The 19,622-nt window shown below is 42.7% G+C and overlaps 2 protein-coding genes across 3 annotated transcripts in view; one reads left to right on the top strand and one right to left on the bottom strand.

Moving 5' to 3' along the window:
* uggt1 (UDP-glucose glycoprotein glucosyltransferase 1) overlaps positions 1-7,037 on the top strand; it is a 35,612-nt gene extending 28,575 nt beyond the window's left edge. For both annotated transcript variants that reach the window (XM_015048875.1, XM_015048874.1), the window contains 11 exons: positions 149-234; positions 352-436; positions 1,619-1,707; positions 1,874-1,978; positions 2,138-2,222; positions 2,995-3,177; positions 3,365-3,525; positions 3,709-3,823; positions 4,311-4,427; positions 5,808-5,958; positions 6,050-7,037. In XM_015048875.1, the coding sequence (XP_014904361.1) occupies positions 149-234; positions 352-436; positions 1,619-1,707; positions 1,874-1,978; positions 2,138-2,222; positions 2,995-3,177; positions 3,365-3,525; positions 3,709-3,823; positions 4,311-4,427; positions 5,808-5,958; positions 6,050-6,069 (1,197 nt within the window). In that variant the 3' untranslated portion in view covers positions 6,070-7,037. The remainder of the gene's footprint in view (positions 1-148; positions 235-351; positions 437-1,618; positions 1,708-1,873; positions 1,979-2,137; positions 2,223-2,994; positions 3,178-3,364; positions 3,526-3,708; positions 3,824-4,310; positions 4,428-5,807; positions 5,959-6,049) is intronic.
* A 626-nt stretch (positions 7,038-7,663) lies between these two features.
* Positions 7,664-19,168, bottom strand: LOC106957501 (transcription factor Sp3-like). Its single transcript, XM_015048878.1, has 8 exons — positions 18,491-19,168; positions 13,047-13,277; positions 12,360-12,965; positions 11,438-11,653; positions 11,137-11,341; positions 10,847-11,036; positions 10,059-10,255; positions 7,664-8,032 (listed from the first exon to the last, which is right to left on the bottom strand). Exons 1-8 carry the CDS (start codon positions 18,557-18,559, stop codon positions 7,779-7,781), a joined length of 1,968 nt encoding a protein of 655 aa, XP_014904364.1. The 5' UTR covers positions 18,560-19,168; the 3' UTR covers positions 7,664-7,778.
* Between the last annotated feature and the right edge of the window lie 454 nt (positions 19,169-19,622).

Here is a 19,622-nt window from a genome sequence, read left to right as displayed (position 1 = left end):
GCTTCCTTCTGTGCTTCCTCGATTCCTTCTTTTCCTTCAGAAATATCTAGTAAATGTTGAAATAAACAAAGATGACTAAGAAGCCTAGAAAGTTTAATCAGTTCAGATGTGCTTTAATATTTCACTAAAACGTGTTTTTGGTTTCCAGGGCTACTTCCAGCTCAAAGCCAACCCCGGCGCCTGGATGCTGAAGCTGAGGAAAGGACGCTCCGATGAGATCTACAAGGTTTACAGGTGAGTCTGATCTCGTTGTTTTCCTCCTCCTCCGCCAGCGCTGAAAGGCGTTTGTGACGTTTCAATTCACTCGTCTGCCGTCTCGTACTCATAAGTTTGACGTTTTCCTTCCCGCAGCCACGACGGCACAGATTCCCCGTCGGACTCAGACGACATTATTGTGGTGCTGAACAATTTCAAGAGTCGCATCATTAAAGTGAAGGTCGGTTCATCTCTGACGCGTGGCACCAATCTGCCCCCAGAGCCCCGTTAGAGTCGGAGCAGCAGCTCGTTACAAAAAGCTTTAAATTCAAAGGTTTTACTCATCAGAACATAATTATGGTCTCCGCTCTGACATTCAGTAAATAGATCAGCTGCTAGTGTCCTTCTGAGTGAATGGAGAGCAGCCTTTACACCCTTCATGTTGCTGCCATAAGGAGAAAAGCCTGAGTTTATTATCTGTTCAGTGGGTTTGATTCCTCAGTCGGTGTTTAACACTTTCCAAGCTTCTCCCTCTGCAGAGACAAGATGTTCCTGCCTCAATACCTCCAGAACGCTAAGAGCCAGAAAAGCTTCACACACTGAAATTCATCACCATAAATATGTAAAAACACGGTAATAATCAGACTAATTCTGACGCCCAATCTGGGCCGGTTCAAGACTTTATTATTTGGCTTCAGATTACAGTCGGGTTTTCCCATCAAGTCGCCTCAGAGACAGAAGCCTTCGACGACAAGCTTGTTTCATCAGTCCACTTCATCATGTTTGTCTAAATATGTCTCTGTTTGCACGTTTTCCACAATGCAAAAGAGAAAATTGTAAAAAATTGTTTTTGGGCTTGTAGTCCGAAACGATAGATGTCAACTAAACAGTTATCTTTGCAAAAAACAGATGTGGATTTAGAGGAGACTGTTCCCAGATCGCTTAGCAGGAGAACAAAAACACAACATGACAAAACGAAAAGGAGCGTTTTCAAGATCTGCTTCAGTCCAGCATGGATTATTTTACATTTTTATTATAATTTAAATCAAAGGTGTCCAAAGGTCAGCCAACATCACCTTTTAATTTAAATGTTTTTTTTTTTTTTTTTTTTATTAAAAACGCACAAAAAATTTTTTTTACCCGTCATAAACTAAATACAAAATATTTTAATTAAAAAAAAAGTGGTCTGACCCTGTTTGACCTTTACTTTGTACTTAATACTTTATCAACCAACATTTATTGACCTCCTACAAGCAGATCTCCATCGAGTTCGTTTGGCGACGTTTTAATAAAAATAATGTATTTTTGTCTGACTAGCATCCTATAAAACAAAACATTTGAGTGTTTATTTTCTTTCTCTTAAATTACATCCACTAAAACCTTCTGAATGTCAAAATAAGATTTATTTTTTCTTGTTGTTCAGGTCCAGAAGAAGCCGGACAAATTTAACGAGGAGCTGCTGAGCGACGGAACGGAGGAAAACGACTCCGGCTTTTGGAAATCTCTGGCCAGGTGCGGCTCGGGTTTACGCACTTATTTAATTATTTTTAAACATATTTATTTTAAAATGAAGCTGGAACAGAAACTAGACCGTCTGGGTGCCTTTAAATATAACCCATTTCGCATCAGTGTCTTGTAGCAGTGGAGTAAACTCACCTGGTTTGCTTTGTGTTTGCAGAGGCTTTACAGGTGGAGGGAAAGCCGAGGAGCCGAAGCAGGAGAAGGACGACGTGATCAACATTTTCTCTGTGGCTTCGGGGCATCTGTACGAGAGGTTCCTCAGGTGGGGATTAAACGCTCCTAAAAATCCCATCAAAGCTGACACTCTTTTTAAAATTCCTCAGCACACAAAGGCAGCGTTGATCCCGGTTCCTCCTTTTTTTTTTTTTTTTTTTTTTTCCGGCGTCCTTGTCACCATTCTCTTCTTCTTCTTCTCTCCCAGGATCATGATGCTGTCAGTCCTAAAGAACACCAAAACCCCCGTCAAGTTCTGGTTCCTGAAGAACTACCTGTCCCCGACTTTCAAGGTAGGACTTGTCCTCTCTCCGTTCGTAGTGGAGGAAGACCTGCTGGGATTTGTTCTGGACGCTTCCTGTTTCAGCTGCAGTCGTTTTAAAACGGGAGTGAAATATTTAGAGGCTGCTATTGTTTTTTTTCTGAATCTGGTCTCTGTAATCGGCGTCAATAACTACTTCGTAGTTTTCAAAAGTCTGGAAAGTTATTTTTCTTTTCTCATGAGTTTGTTGAACGAAAATCAGAAGATGTCAAAAATCTGGATTTATTCTCAGTGTCTTGTTTTCCTTCTTTTTGATGTACATCTTTGTGTCTTTCCTCTCTTCCTTTCTTCCTAGTCTGCTTCCTTCTTTCCCACCTTCTCTTTCCTTCCATCCTAGTGTCTTACCTCTTGTTTTTCCTATTTTGACATTTCTTTTTCCCTTTTCTCCTTCCTCCCTCGTGTCCTTCCCTAACTCTGTGACCTTCCTCCTTTTCTCTCTTCTGTCCTTCCTTCATTCTCTCTTAGTGTCCTTCCTTTTTACCTTCCTCGTTCATGCCTCGTTCCTTTCTTCATTTCTTCTTTTTTTTCGTTTCCTTTTCTTTTTTGTTCTTTCATTTTCATTCTTTCTTCTGTCTCTCGTCCTTTCTTTCTTTGGCTGAAAAGTCTGACGTAAATTCCTGGTGAACTTTTTTCATTTCTATTTTAAAATTTAACAAATGACCGACAGCTGTTGGACTGTACAATGACTCTAACCCTGTCGCTTCATGTATTTAGCGGTTTACTTCATATCTTTCCCTCTGCAGGAGTTCATCCCCCACATGGCGAAGCAGTACGGTTTCCAGTATGAACTGGTCCAGTACAAGTGGCCGCGCTGGTTGCACCAGCAGACGGAGAAGCAGAGGATCATCTGGGGCTATAAGATCCTCTTCCTGGACGTTCTGTTTCCTCTCGCTGTGGATAAGATCCTGTTTGTGGACGCAGACCAGGTTCGCTCCGTCCGTTCTCTACGACTACAAGAAGAAACGATGCATGTTTTCATGGCAGTACTAACTTTTTTAAAAGCACTAAACTACAGAGATTTAGAGTGCATTTTTTTTGTTTATAGTTATGTCGTAACCTAGACTTGTAGTCGGTAACCAGGCCGCTCCATAACCCCGACCTGCTTCCTGTCAGATCGTGCGAACAGACCTGAAGGAGCTGCGGGACTTTGACCTGGAGGGCGCTCCGTACGGCTACACGCCGTTCTGCGACAGCCGCAGGGAGATGGACGGCTATCGCTTCTGGAAGTCGGGCTACTGGGCGAGCCACCTCGCCGGGCGCAAGTACCACATCAGGTGCTGCTTCAGCTCAGCGATCGCCCACACACTCGTTTATAAAAATAAAACTCCTGCAGTGTTTCTGCTTTTAATTAGAAATCTAAAACATCCTATTGTGTGACTATTTTTGTAAGCGACTGTTCTCTTGGACGCTCTTGCCGTCTCGCACACATCCTTGTTAAAGCGGCGTGTGCTCCACAGCGCCCTCTACGTCGTCGACTTGAAGAAGTTCAGGAAGATCGCAGCGGGAGACCGCCTCAGAGGACAGTACCAGGGACTCAGCCAAGACCCCAACAGCCTGTCCAACCTGGACCAGGTCTCTGTTTGTCCCCCTGCAATCCTCTTTATGTCTACTGACCGCAGCGTTTACACGATGCTGCTTTCATTTAGCGTTTTGCTTAAAAAAGGTTGAGAGGAAAATTTATGACCCATCCACATGTGGCTCAAAGCGTCAGAGGTAATTTTTTAGTCTGGCTCTGGTTCTGTAGCATTTTGATAGATGGAGTATTACGGCCACACTAAGAAAATAAAAAAATAAATAAAGAGAAGAAAGTTGGAGAAGAATAAAGTCAAAATACCACAACTTTATTCTCAAAATACTATGAATTTATTGTCATTTTATTTCAACATTATTCTTGTAGTATTGTAATTTTTTTCTTCTTTTGTCTCTTTACTGCGAATGGTTATTAAAGCCATTTCCTGTAGCCAGAAGCTTTGACGTACCTCGTCATGATGTTTAAATATTGCTCCATGTTTTCCTGCTTTTGCACCATTTTTTTTTAACAGGTTTCTGTGTTTTCCAGGATCTTCCCAACAACATGATCCACCAGGTTCCCATCAAGTCTCTGCCTCAGGAGTGGCTGTGGTGTGAGACCTGGTGTGACGACAGCTCCAAAAGGACAGCGAAGACGATAGATTTGGTAACCATCTAATAGCGTAGCACGTCTTCTCCTGCATGTCGGTGTCTCAGAAGCCACTAGAGGGCGCTAATGGTTGTGGAAGAAGTGAAAATGGAGCAGGAATCTGAGATTTTTACAGCCTGAAGAGCCATTTTTTTTTTGGTCCTCAGTCTGGCTAAATAAAACTCGTTTAGAGCCACTAATGTTACATGAACTTTAGATAAACAAAAAACAGAGAAGGAAATTATAATTTTTGAGAAAAGTCTACTTTTGTAAGTTTATTTTTTAAGTATGTTATTTCTATTTTTAGAAAAAAAGCAAAACCTCCAAAAAAAGAGCCCTACAGTAGATAACTCCTCATTAATTTAGTGATGGACATTAAAGCAATAAAACGTCATGTTGGGATATTTTATTTATTGCATTAGGTGCTCAGATTACGGCGCATAGAAATATTTCTAAAGTGTTAGCACTTGTTTCAGAGTTAAGCAAATCTTATATAAGCCTGCACAACAATAATGAAAATCATAATCATGTAATCAAAAAGCCCCACATTATTCATACTCCAGGAAGATTTCAATTATTTTTATTCAACCGTAAATTTTGTTAATGGTGGTAAATGAGACGAGCATCTCCTAAAAGATGATGATGTTGGAATAAAAAAAAAAGATAATTATTTACATTTTGAAATAAAATGATTCTTGATGATCAGTGTGGAAATCTTTTAGTGTTACAGCAATCAAACCCTAATCTTCAGCTTCCTCCACTTATTCTCCATCTTTTCCTGCCATTAGCTCTTGCCAGAAGAAATATGTTTAGCTAAAAAGCTACTTTAAATTTAAATCTTCCGGTGGAATAACTCATTTTGTTCTCAATTGTCTGTAAATATGATAATTTGTGCAAATTATATTACATTGTCAATATATGTAGACACATTAATATTGGTGGAATAAATTTTGGAAAAAAAGTAATTTTTCTAACAGTACTATTATTTCAATGTACACAAATGGAAATCATAAGACCCATAATAATAATAGATATGCAAATTGATGCTACGTGATTGTGGTCAGAGTTATTAATGATAAGTTATTAACATATGTAATACAATTCTAATCATGCTAAACAATTAGCAGAAGAAATGCTAATATAATACCCATAATAGTAGCTGTGGTTCTGGTGTAAATTTAAAATAATAATGTCAGAAAACCTAAATGGAGCATAAAAATAATATACTTAACTTAGTTATAATATATATTTTAATTTTACCATAATGGAGGTTAAACCCAGTAAACACTTCTTTTGACTTATATTTTAACAACTTCCAGAAGGTGTAACTATTTTAGCGAACGTTTGACTTCCTGCTTGTCTATAATCGGGTTTTTTTTTTTTTTTCCCCCCGATCAGTGCAACAATCCAATGACGAAGGAGCCCAAGCTGCAGGCGGCGGTGAGGATCGTAGCGGAGTGGTCAGACTACGACCAGGAGATCAAACGCCTCCAGACGTCCAGAGCGAAGGACGCGGCGAGCCGCTCAACGGGTCAGCAGCAGGTCACAGGTACAGAACCTCCTCAACCGACGATTTCTGCCTCCGAACCGTCGACCGCCTCCGTTCTGACGAGCGTCTGCTTCTTCTCTCCTCTGGTCAGATCCTCACATAGAGCTGTGAAGATCCACAGAGATCTGGACTGTAAAGAATCGGCTCGGTGGAGAGCTCCCTGCTGACGAGACCGACCACAAACAAAATGGTTCACAGATTTGCTGGGGGGGGGGTTATGTATATGTGGGGTGCACACACACACACACACACACACACACACACACACACACGGCAGGAATGTACTTTTTCTGTATTGGATGTTTGCACTGATTTCATGTCTAACTGTGGTGGAAGCTCAACAGGAACAGAACTCGATGTTCGTCCTCAGAGTCAGGAATAAACGAGACGGATTTTAGTACCAAGGTACCGGGGAGGTTTGGGGATGATGGTTGGTGTCAGGTTTAACCAACACATGAAGGGAAATTATGTATAAAAATAGAGTAAAAAAATGTCATTCCTCATGTTAAGACTTGATTAAATGAGTTCCTGCATTTTTTTTTTCATGTGAAATTCAGATTTTTTTGCCAGTTTAAGTAGAACTGCAACATTTGATTAATGTTATAGAAGATATTTCTACAATTCGGTGGTTTGCCACCTCTACAGAAGGATCCTGAGACTTTTGATATAAGTTTGGATATGATTTATCTGCATGACGGCAGCATGTGGCTGGAGGAAATCATGCATTTCTCTGCGTGTTATCTTTCTGTTCCAGGTCATATTTAATTCATTCAGGATGTATTTTCATTTTATAAACTCAAGCTATCAGAACACAAATCCCCCCGAAAACTGGAAGCTTTCAGACTTTTATTGTGATCCATTTGAAAAAAGGTTTTACAAAAGGTAACATTCAATTTTTACATCAATTCTTTTTTTTTAAAAAATTACTTAAAATAAGGTTTTGATACGACAAACTCGGCTAACTAAAGTAATGGCTTCTATAAACAAGGTGAAAATAAGATAATATACATGTAAAATGAATGCTACAAACATGACAAACTGAAGAAAGGATTACATTAAATAAAAAAATAAAAGTCAAATGGCGTGATTGTTTTTTTTTTTTTTTTGTTTTGTTTTCCTTTTCGAACGACATATGGCCAGAGTTAGCGTCGGGAGCAGTTATTGCGAAAAGTCGTTCCACATGATGCCGAAGCCGAAAAGCCAGATGACAAACCTGCTGCTTATCGTGTTGATGTTGAACTGTTCCTTTAAAACCAGCCGTCCAATCCAGACGGCAGCAGCTCAACAGTTTATACCTGGGCTTCAAACGGAGCGCCGAAACCCTCCTGCCGCGAGAAGAAGAAGAAGAAACGAAAATTCCTTGATCATCCCAGAGAGTGGGAGAGAGAGTGAAAGAGAGGGAGAGAGAGAGAGAGGGGTTCTGGACTTCCTTCTCCTTCCTCCTCCAACATTAAAGTCTGTTACAGTCACATCATCTCCATTGCTTAAAAAACATGCACCTCCAGCATTTTATACAAGAGTATCATACAAAGTAAGGCATTTCACGTTGTGTTCTTGAGTGTTAATTCATGTGTGTGTGTGTGTGTTTACGCGTGTACATAGCAACCACATTTTAATGTTTTCTTTTTTTGCCCCCCTATAAAAAAGACTGCAAAAAACAAACATAAAGTCAAGATAAATTTCACTTAAAATATATATATTTGTCATATATATTTACGTATATATTCATGTTTAAAAAAAAAAAAAAAAGAAGAGTAAAAGCTCAAGAGGTCCCTGTGATTGGCCTGTTGTCAGAGAAGCCCCTCCCGCCTTCCCGTCCATCACTCCAGGACTTCACCGGGCGCCACGGTGACCAGCTGCAGAGGGATCTCCTGATTGGCTACAAGGTCGTGGGCGGTGGCAGTCTGGAGGATGAGCGTGGTTCCGTCCGTGGTGATGACGGTGTCGGTGGTAGGTGGAGAGGTGGAGGTGGGCACGCCGCCCTTTTTGTTCTGATGAGTCTTTATGTGCTTGGCCAGGTGGTCGCTGCGCATGAACCTCTTGGAGCATTCGGAGCACACAAACTTCTTCTCTCCTAAACACACACACCCCATTTGTTCAAATTAGTCTCGGAAATAAGGACAAAAAAAAAAACAAAAAAAAAACTAACTCTCCAGGTCAGCGTGCATGTTGTGTTGCGGTATTGTTTTATATATATATATATATATATTTTTTTTTTATTTTATTTTTTTTTTTTATCTAGGATGCTTTCACATATCCAAAGTGTTATTTAACTATTGACTAAATTCAAACTGCATTTTTAAAATACAGAATTATTACAACTTAATTTATATTAAGTTATTACAACTTAATTTCTGCTTCAGGGAGACTGGCGCTAAAATCCATACAGAAAATCATTTCGTTGTTTCCCCACTAGGTGGAGACATTTTTCACATATGGAACTGGTTAAATTTGAAATTTGTTTTTTTTAGCAAATTCATGTAAACTTCTAGAGCAGTAGAAATTTAAAAGATAGTGATAACTCAAATATTTTTATGTCTAAGGAAGCAGGGAGGAAAAATGGCAAGCGACTAAAAGAATTTAATAAAATCGAGTAGTCATGATGAAGTTTCTACAGAGTCTTCAGAAACTGTAGGTTGAAGCTTCACATCAGCAACAAAGCAAGTCTACTCCTTTTCCTCATAGCCTCCAATCAATAACATTCAAACCAAATGCTGCCAAATATTTTTAGAAAAAAATAACCCTATCAGAAAACCCAGAGAGGCTAAAAGAGAGGCTAGAGAGGCTAAACAATGTGCAACTTTCAAAACAAGTCTATGACCCAAACAATCTCCATCTCTGGACCGTTTCCTGTTGTTGCACTCAAGCGTTCCCCACAGAAACAGGCAAATGTAACAAATAAGGTCAACAACAAAAAAAAGAAAATCAAGCATTTCCAGCTCAGCCTGAAGCAGCTCCCAGTGTTTAGACTCCCAGACAATCTGGCTGAACAAAGAGTCGCTACACTTCCTGGAAATATTTAAACATTTCTAAAAGCACAAACAGTCAAGGTGCAAAAACTCGGAAAAAGCCCAAATTTAATTAAAGTAGTTGTTGATAATCTTTTTGTATATCAACAAAAACATAAACTCTTCAAAACAACCAACCACTGCTAAACTCAGCAAGTGTTTATTCCATACAGGAGAATTAAAACATAAATGCCATAGTTGATATTAAACCAGTAATCAAAATGTTTGGAGTAGAATTGATGACTTTCTAAACAACTAAATTATGTAATATACTCCATTTATTTATTTTTTTTATTAATACTGTGAAACTACAGCATATTTACACAAGTTTCAAACATAAATACACATCATACTGACCCATACCTTACTTATTAACGTAAATCTGTTTATATATATTTAAATAAAGGTTCTTGTCATTCTAATATCCTTGGATATTAATTAAACTTATTAAACAACAGTACTCTTGCATAAAAAAGCTCCAACAAGGTCTAAATGTTACATTTTCTCACTTACAAATCTTTTTTTATGTAGTTAAACAACTTATTTGATCTTATTCAGTAAACTTGCTTGACCTGAACAGTGTAATGTGCGGTTGCTACCACTAGAGGGCAGTAAAAGTGGTAGGATTAAAATACATCTACAGAGGAGAAAATGCGATTCCTGCTGTAGAATCTCTGCATTAATAGTTCATACATTGTTGATATGTTCTGCTTATATCATCCGATTCATTTTAGAGATGTTCCTCCTCATTTTCAATGTAAAAAATGTTTTCCTAACCCTCCAATTCAATAGAAATTACATTTAAAACTATTTTTTTTACTTCTTTCTTTCTCACATGGTTCTTCTATAAATTGTTAGGCAAAAAAGAAAAAAGAAAAAAAGAAATGTACGGAGGCCTTTATTTATTTTTTTGTTACCGTTTGAAACCACAGCGCTCAAAATGTGATTAAAAGAAGCTTTATGAAACCTCCTGCCGTGCAGATAAGGTCCATGAATGCACCACAGACATCTAGACAAGCAGAGGCTGCTCTCTCCTAACCCCAGCAAGTCTAACACCTGAAGGAACCAGCAGAGGGCGCTGTAGGGACTCGCCTGTGTGTGTCCTCCTGTGTCTCTGAAGCTCGTCGCTCCTGGTGAACCTCTTCCCGCAGTACATCCAGTTGCAAACGAAGGGCCTCTCTCCGCTGTGCCAGCGCAGGTGAGCTCTCAGGTGAGACGTTTTCCCGTAGACCTTCCCACAGCCGGCGATGTGGCAGATGTGCTGCTTCTTCTTTCCCACGCCGGAGCCCCTGAGAGGCAGACAGAGGGGGGAAAACTGAGTCAGTAAGAAGGGTCTGAATGGAGAGGCATGATGCTGAGTTTTCATCTAAAGAGCCCAGACGAAACTTTCCAGAGTTCTCCGTCTTTTCTGTTTGCTCTAAAAGACAAATCCGTAAAGATTACAGGCTTAAAAACAAGGAGATAAAAGAATAGTGGAGAAAAACCAAAAGAAAAGGTGAGAGGACAAGGAAAGTAGAAGGAAGAACACAAAAAGGTAGAAGGAAGGACATTGAAAGACATAACGGAGGAAAGACTAAAGGGAAAAGAAAGGTACAAGAGATTAACTTAGAAAAGATTGACAAAACTAAAGAAAGAAGTCTACGTTCATAAGTAAGGCACAAGAAAGAAATGAGAATAAAGAAGAACACGAGGGAGGAAGGAAGGACAGAAGGTAGAAATGTTGGACACAAAGAAGAGAAAAAGAAGGACATTACTGAGGAGGGACAGACGAAAGATGAGTTGGATAAGGCATCATGTCTGCATGATGCCTTATCATGTGACATGAGCGGAGCAATGTGAGGGAACAATGTGAGCGGAGCGCGGTTTCATCGGACGCCCACCTTCCTCCTGACTCCTTGCAGTTGGGGCAGGTGCAGGCCACCCTGCGGAGCCGTTTGCCGTCCCCGCCCGCCGTGTCCATGTCCTCGTCTCCCATGGGGACCCGCAGGTTGTTCAGGTCGCTGGGGTTCAGCGTGGAGTCCCCGCTGAGCTGCCACTCCTCCGAGTCCGGCTCTTCTTTTATCTGAATCCCTGAAGCAGGAAGAACGCAGGCAGACAGCAGACAGGTTACGGACTCTGATGGTAAAGCCCCGCAGTGAGGAAGGTAAGGTCATCGTGTCTGTGTCTTTACCAGCTGGACTCCTGGCGTCGTCTCCCTGTGTGTACTGGACTCCAGTCTGTGTTACGGAGTTAACTGTGACAGTCTGGAGGTTGGGGAGGCTGACCTGGCCGGTCTGGCCCAAGGGAAGGGTCTGGACCGGTGCTAGAGTCAGCTGCTGGGTCTGACCCTGACCCTGGGGCAACTGGAGCCCCTGGAGCGACTGGACACCTTGAACCTGGAAGGCAGGAAGAGAAACAAAAAAAAACTAAATTAATTCAAATTCTGTCAGATTGTGAAGGAATAAGCTCACAATGAAGCAGCGCGGCGCTACCTGGAAGGTCTGCCACTGGATCTGACCCGTGGCGGTGACGGTCTGAGCCTGGATGAGGAAGGTACCTGGGTTGACCAGCTGCACACTCTGCAGAGTCTGACCGGCTCCGGTCAGGTCCTGGCCCTGGGCCACCTGGGCTACCTGCGCCACCTGGGCCTGAGCGTCCCCCGACAGCAGGATGGGCTGAGAGATGGTGGTGGCGTTGGAGGCCGAGCCCTTCACAAGAGGAACAGGGTTACCAAGGAGGTAGGAACGGGTTCCACCATCTCAAATGTAAGACTTACGGCATTTTAAGACTTTTATGAATGATATTTAAGACTTGTATCATGATGGAAATGTACAAAAGAAAAAATGACTCAGAAAGCTCATTTTTGCCACTCTCTATTGTAGTGGCAAGCTTGTTTGTCCAGAATGTCCATGGCAACATACAGGTTGGAAATAGAAGTGAGATGTGGCAAAGAATAACATCATCCAGCCAATCAGCAATAATTTACACTTAGCTAACTAGCAAGGGTTTATTAACAGCTAGTTAGCGGCAGCCTCAATCGCCTCAAGTCACAGGACAAAATGAAGATGTGTGCGAATGGCTCACACTTTTGCCTGACAGAAAAATCTCACAAGAAAAATAAACTTCATACAACATTTGAGTAAATTGGTCTGGCACAACAAGATTTAAGACCTGATTAACGTATTTAAGGACAACTTACATTTTTTAAACAAATTTAAGACATTTTAAGGTCTTAATTTCACATGCATCAGTTTAAGACTTTTTAAAAGATTTCTTTAGACCTTTATTAGACAGTAATCCAACAAGAAGAGGGCCGCTGTAATTACTGTGGCACCTCAAACGCAAGTATTTTTAAGGATGCGCACATCTAACATTCACACTTCAACAACAGCTGCATCCCTGGGATCTACTGACCTGCATTTGCTGTAGGTGGTTGTGGGAGTTGAAGTTCTCCGTGGAAGAGGGGTCAGCAACCCCCGCAGACACAGCTGTGGCCTGCGTGAGAACCCCTGTGCCGTCGATGGTCGCCGGAAGCTGGGAGGCGTTGGAAGAAGAGGAGGAAGTGGTTGGCACGTAGATCTCTTGGTTGGTGTTGGGGTCGCTCACAGTCACCATAGACTGCTTGCTGCTGCCGTCCTGGCTCTGGTTCTCTAGCGGCTGGCTGCTCATAATCAGCTGGCCCTCGGGCGTTACCCCAGTGGCGATCGGTACCGTCTGCGCCCCCGTCAACCCCAGCGACTCCAGATCCACGCTGTTTATAGGGACGAACGTGATGTTGCCGGGAAGCCCTACAGGCACAGTGCTGGCGTACGCCGAACCGCCGGCCAACGAGACGCCCTGGATGGACTGAACATGGCCAGCCTGCGTGAGGAGGTCTGTGGCTGCTGTCGTGGAGCAGCTGATTCCAATATTGCTCTGGCTGCCATCTTGGAGGAGTTGAATCTGGCCTGTACCGTCATCCAGTCCTTGTGTGGGGAATCCCGCGAGTGTCCCGTCGGCGTTTTGGATTTGGGGAATGACCTACAAGCACAGGTCGACAACTGTGTGAATGATCGCTGCCCAGACAAAACGTTACCGATGCATTCCCGTCACCGCTGTTACCTGATACTGAATGCCTGACACTCCATTAGCCGTGGCCTCGCTCCCAGACGCTGTAACATAAATGGGCTGGCTGGGAAGACTCCCGATTGGAAGCACATACTGCCCGTTAGACGTGACAATCCCCGAGTTTGGAATGTGGACGACGCCTTGGTCTTCCTTTGCAGCCGAGACAGGGGTCAACACCTCCCACCGGTCTGAGCCAGTCAGCTGAATAGCCGACATGTCTGTTGTCTGGGAGAAGAAACAAACACTCATATTAGCAAAAAGACGGGGGTCTCGCCTTAAAAGGCAAGGCAGGATCATTCCTACAGCAACATTTATAGAAAAAAGTCATTCAAAGTGCTTTGTAGGATGTTTTACAAAATAAACAAAAGTGAAGAGACTTTAAAGACCAGGAGTACGTCTGTGACAAACCTCTGTGACTTATGCACCAATTAACTTTGAGAGCTACTCTTTTACAAACAGGAAGCCGCTGCAGTGATTAATTAAAGACTGGTCAGACATGATCTAGTTTTCTGGTGATGGTCAAGACTCTGGTGGCAGCAATTTAGAGGACCTGCAGCTGCCTGACCAATTATTTACAGAAACCCACAAAGACATTATATCGATAATCTAACCTGAAACTACTAAATAAAAGCATTCACATGTTTTTCTGTGCCCCGTTTCGACAGGAAAGCCTCATACTGGTTAGTCGTTTGGAGCTGGTAGTTCCCCGATTCAGTAACTGACCTTAAATTGTTACAAAATGGGTCTGAGTCCATAAATACACCTGGCTCTATCCGTGTCCTGATCTCCAGCCTCACATTTTTAGACCAAAAACAACCACCTGTGTGTTTTCCGCAATAAGCTGGAGGAGATTCTGGCCCAAACACTCATGGATGTCAGTGGCAGAGGTCATGTGCTGCCACAGACATATGAAGTCATGTGTCACCAGCAGAACTATTATAGTAATTTGTATTTCATAACCTAAGCTAAGAGGAGCATAAAATGCCTTGAAAAAATATTCTCACCTCCTGAACTTTTATTTTTGTATTCTCAAAATACATATAAAAAATGTATTTTGAGAATTTAAGTGACAAATACAATGCAAGTGGTACGTAGTTTTCTTTTTAACAAATAAAAATCTGAAATATGTGGTTTGCACCTTCTTTCCCCCTAATACGCTAAAATTTATAAACTGAGGTGAAACTACTTTGAAAGCATTATTAATTATTATTATTATTTAATAAGCAGAGTCCACTCTGTTTATTATATGCAATTTAATCTCAAAGGAAATACATTTGTTCTGTGAAGACCTCAGAAGTTTGTAAGGCAAGATTACCGAACAAACACCATTATGACCAATTACAGCAAGACACAGGTCTAGGATAAAGGTGTGGAAAAGGTCTAAAGCACCGTTAGATTACAAGATGATATCTCAAGCTTTGAACATCTCAAAAAAAGCACAGATGAATCGAGCGCGGCACAACTTTAAACCACCAGCTACCAAATTATAGTTTCTCCTCTGATACCAATGGGCAAGAGAAGGACAGGGTTCATCAGAAAGTCCATAGTAACACTCAGGTGGGAGACTCAACAAGACAGCTATTAGTTGTTCTAGTTGCCTACAAGCCATATAAAAACAGGGCAACAAAAAACTGAAGGTTATGTTAGAAACACAGCAAACATGTGGAAGAACATCTGGTCAGAAGAAGCCAAAAGCAAATTCTTTGCCCTGGGTTCAAAAACAAATTGTGACAGAAAACACACAGGAGAAGGTTGTAAGAAAAACATGTTAAAGCCTGAAGAAAAACACAAGTGTAAAGGTTCACCATTCACTGGGAGAGTGAACCCAAACACAAAGGGCTACAACTGAAATGGTCTAAACAAAACATAAGCATGTGTGTAGAGATCGTAATGGACAAAGTCCATGTAGATGCTCCTGCTCCACTGATGAAAAAGGTGGGGGGCTAAAAGACACCAAGTCTATTGCTGAACATGACCCCAGCATCTTAAGCAAAAAAAGCAGGATTAGGAATTAAAGTCACTCCAGGGAGAGGCCAAAAGGAAGAACGAGATACTTGGAGTATTTTCCCTGATATGCAAATCTTAGATATTTCCTTTGTGGTGGATAATTTGGGATGTGAAAATATGCATCCTTGAGATCGATTGATGTGAACCAATCGCCTGGGCGCAGGAAGCGCAAAAGAGAAACCTGTGTCAGCATTCTGAACTTGTATTTTCTCAGATGCCCGTTTAGAGCCCGAAGGTCTAAGATAGAACGCATCCCTCGACCACCTTTCTTTGGGACCAGAAAACATCTGGAGTAAAAACCATTTGAGGGTTTTTCCTGGGGGATCAATCCTATCGCTCTTTTCTCCAATATTTCCTCTTGTAGGAAAAGAGCTGCGTAGTCACTGGCCTGTGACTGAATCACTTCTCTGAAGTGTGGAGGTGGCAGAGCAAATTGTCGCCGGAATCCACAGCTTATTGTTCTTAAAACCCATTCTGAGTTTGTGCAGTTTGCCCATTTTGTCGATCTCGGTGACATTGGGCTGACAGGCCAGTTTGTGTTGCATGGAGTAAGATCGCCCTCTTGTGGAGCTGGTTTGCAAAACATGTCGTCTTGCATTGCACATGCACAGGGATTTTCCATGTCCATATGTCTGCAGAGAAGCTTTGGTCCCATCAGGAAGTGATAAACCAACTCCTTTCTAATTGGCATTTGTTTGTTTTTAACTGCGCCCTTGGCATTTTGCCTGGTTGTGGCAGCTTGTAACGTTAACGCAGTGTAACGTTCTGTGACATAAAACAGTGCTTGTGGGGCATGAACTGAACCCGATGCAGGGTATCCTGAACTGAACTTGGTCCCTGTTTCATGCGCGCTGAGCGGGCTTGAACATCCCCTCCTTTATGCGCCGAACTTTGCTGGAAGAGCTCGGTAACAGAGTCGTGTCTGAGAATGGCCCCAGCTCACTCTCTTTCTTCCAAACGGCTGTAAGGCCAAACGCTTCCTCCTCCTCACCTTCTGAGTGGATGTGAGTGGGGGCTGATCCAGGTGAGTGGCTTCAGGTTTCTTTGGCCACGAGCCGTTAACAGCAACATCTTCTGGAGGAGGATTGGAGGCTGTCTGGGTCTTTGGCAGCTTAGGGATTCTGAAAGTGGGAGGCAAGTGCGCCGCAGCCTGGGCGAAGGTTTGGTGCTGGGATGGTGGAGTGGTGGCTGTGTGTACCGGCGCCCATCTTGGGAGACATATCTTTAAAACCTCATCGTCCCTTTTCTTGTCCTCACACCTCTTTTGCATAAATGTAACAGCTGCACCAAACAATCAATGTGGAGAAATGGGGATATCGAGGAGGTCCTCCTTTCTCCTGGTGGAAAGCGTGGTTCTAGTCCTTTCCTGTAGAACCATGAGTCCCATAGTTCTCCCGATAGCCTGGATCGCTACTTTATGGAGATGAAGACAGTGATCAGTGATGATGCACACTTCTTCCCACAGTGTAGCATCCGGTGACGCAGTCATCTCCTCCTCCAGCTCCGCCTGATACGCCATCAGCATGGAAGAGGCATTCATGGCACGAACTGATAGAGCGGCCACCTTGTAGGATTTCTCCGTCAGGTTTGATTGGAAGCGGTTCGCTGTTGAGGGGAGGGATGGAGTCGACTCTTCCGAGGACATCGAAGCTTTTGGGTGAAGGTGCGCTGCCACCACTGGCTCGACTCGAGGCATTTGCCAGAGACCGTGGTCGTCCATTTCCTCGCAGTCTAGAACCGAGCCACCTGCCACTGGGTGCTTCTCCCTGTACGGTTTGTTGCGCCAGGAAACTGAAAATTCCTCCAGCAACTCAGGGAAGAAAGGCAGGAACTGCTTCCCTGTTCTCTTGGCTTTTGACAGCGTTTTGCCGTCGAAGCATGACCTTGCTGCTTCATTTCCACACGGGCATGCTCCCACAGGTTTTCGTCTGCTTTAGCGTCTGCCTATCCGGCGTCCATGCTAATTGTAAGAACGATTTCTGTAAAGCTACAGTGAAGCTGGTGACAGCTACATTGGCTAGCCTGATATCGCTAGATATCTTGGAGCGTTGCGGCTTACCCTGCTGGTAGCTAGCATAGCGAAACAATAGATTAAATGAAGTATCGCTACTTCTACCGGTATTGCTACCTATAAAGCATTGCTACTTAAGTGAAAAACAGTGAAGCGCATTTCTACTCAGCACATTTTTCACAGCTAACAGAGCTGTTTTGCAAAAGACTGACCGCTAGTTTTCTCCCGTTATACACTATCAGTCTGGAACAAAGTGCCTGGCGACCAAGTGTGCACTCGTATCTATGGACACTTAAGCTTCACTCCAAGAAAGCAGACAAAAGAGAAAAACCAGTCGGGACTTCTGCTCGTATCAAGAAGAGGTTTCTGAATGATCTGTCTGTGCAGGACCAGTCAGATAGGTAGGGGATGGGACATGGCATTGACAGACTTATCTCCAGCCAATCGGGACTGGTGGAGTGTGATTGAAGCTTCTGATGAGATCACGCCCAGGGTGTTCCCATAGTGAGACACAAAACAAATGCTATGAAAGAGAACTGCCTGGGAAATTGCTTTGCAACCTGGTAGAGCCTGTACTACTTTTGCAAAGATAAAAAAATCACAACAATTTCTCTAGATGTGCAACTCTGGTAGAATTTATTTGTAATAAAACTTAAAAAACATATTTTTCCCCATCTCTAACAGTCTGAAACATAAAATCCTAGTACAAAATACACATACCTCTGTGATGACAAAATCTGAAACGGCTCAAGGAATGTAAATATTTTTGCCATGCACAATAAAAGGTGCCCTAGAAGGCCACCTTGGGGGGAGGCCGTAGTGATCTTTGTCAACTCAAACGACAGGATTTATCACTGTAGCAGAGACTCTGAGACACTCTTTACTCCACCAAGTAGTATTTTGTGATGAAACACAGACTCATCAGATTACATCAGAGAAGCAGGGAAAAACACTGGCTTTGGTCAGCGAATCATTTACGGAAACATAGGAGTGTTCTGCTGTGCAAAAACAAGGAGTAACGCAAAGAGTGATGGATGATGCAGAATTTACTCTGATGGGAAGAACCGAGTCAAGAGACAGACGACAACAGGCTCAGGAACGGGTGGGGGATGGGTGGCTGTTGCAACACAACTGAACGATACTGTTATGAATACAGACGCTTCTCCTGACACACAAGACCATCCCAGCATCCTCCAAAGCCTAAGGTACATCGGCTATCTGGAAGTGACTGACTTCAGCGTCCTACCCACTATGGGCGGGTTTTACAGGGGGAAAGTGGGTGGCCGTTATTGAGGGGAACACAGGAAGTGTACGGCTTTCACCCCATGCCATCAAAATTTTAAAACGTGTGAACTTCAAGCTCCTAAAAAGCACAACCAGAATTGGGAGGCGGCAGAGAGGTGGAAAGTGTGGTGGATACCTGTGTGTCGGCTGCGCCGCCAGCTTGCAGGAACTCGCTCTGACTGCTGTCCACGTCCGCGGACGCCATTTCTCCTTGTTTCAGAGACTGCTCTGGCGCTAGCAGGGAGAGAGGGGGAAACCGAGCAAAAGTCTGTAATCTTCAACTCCTGCCTGCCAGAAAAGCCCGCAAAGCATCCCCACTCTCCGGTCCGCCGTCTGCGAAATTCAATTTTGCGGTGTAGATGCCAGGAGGGTTCGGGCCCAGAACGAGTTTTACTTTATCAACTCCGAGAGGTAGTCAGCTAGCTCGGTTAGCTGACCATATCCAGCTAGTTAGCGAAGGAGCTAACGATAAAAAGACGCAGCTCGCTCCGCTGCTGCTCTCCCAAACTCACCGATTAGTTGCCGTTTCGATGCGCTAAACGTTTACGTATCAGTCATAGCGTAAATATGGAGGATTACCAAAGCAACCAAACTCCGAACATGATTATTTTATCAAAGGCGGGCTAGTGTTGATCGTTGAATTCGGGTCGATTTTTTTCTATTTTGATTGACGGTGCGGGAAACACAAAAAGGTGGGACTAAACAAGCTCGACGTCGAATTTGCATCACATTTCAGGACGTCCCGCCCTTCTTCCTTGAAGTGATTGGCTCCACAGGAGTGTCAGGAAATGTGATTGGCTGACGAGAATGCCAATCCGTTTTTTTGTAACATATACGTTTCCTGTTTGTCGAGCGAGTCCAGAGATGGAATGTAGTTGATGAAATCCCGAAGTTACTCTAAATCCCAGTGTTTAAGCACTCCATCAAAAAAAACTTTCTCCACGTTTTCCTGTTTCTTTATACTTGGTTTTGTTTAAGCCACGACTTTATGAGGATTTAAATCTATTGTCAGCAGTTTTCTTTTGTCCTTGGAAAAAGTTTTTTCCAAGTCTCGCAGCCTTGAATTAACGTGCACGAGATTTAAAGTTAATTTTAGTCCCCCCAGATTCCAGATTAATTTGTTAGCATGATTCAAATGACACATTTTGAATGAGCTAGTAACATTTGAGCATCCAAATGATACATTCACTTTTTTCTCGCATTTTAGCACTAATGCATTATTGTACTTATCTGATTTTTTTGAATGTCCAGCAAAAAGTAACTTTTAA

Source organism: Poecilia latipinna, unplaced genomic scaffold (genome assembly GCF_001443285.1).
Source record: "Poecilia latipinna isolate Pla-1442-1.1 unplaced genomic scaffold, P_latipinna-1.0 Scaffold908, whole genome shotgun sequence".
NCBI lineage: Eukaryota > Metazoa > Chordata > Actinopteri > Cyprinodontiformes > Poeciliidae > Poecilia > Poecilia latipinna.
Note: the sequence above shows the minus strand (reverse complement) of the source record. Positions and strands in the feature narration are given on the sequence as shown.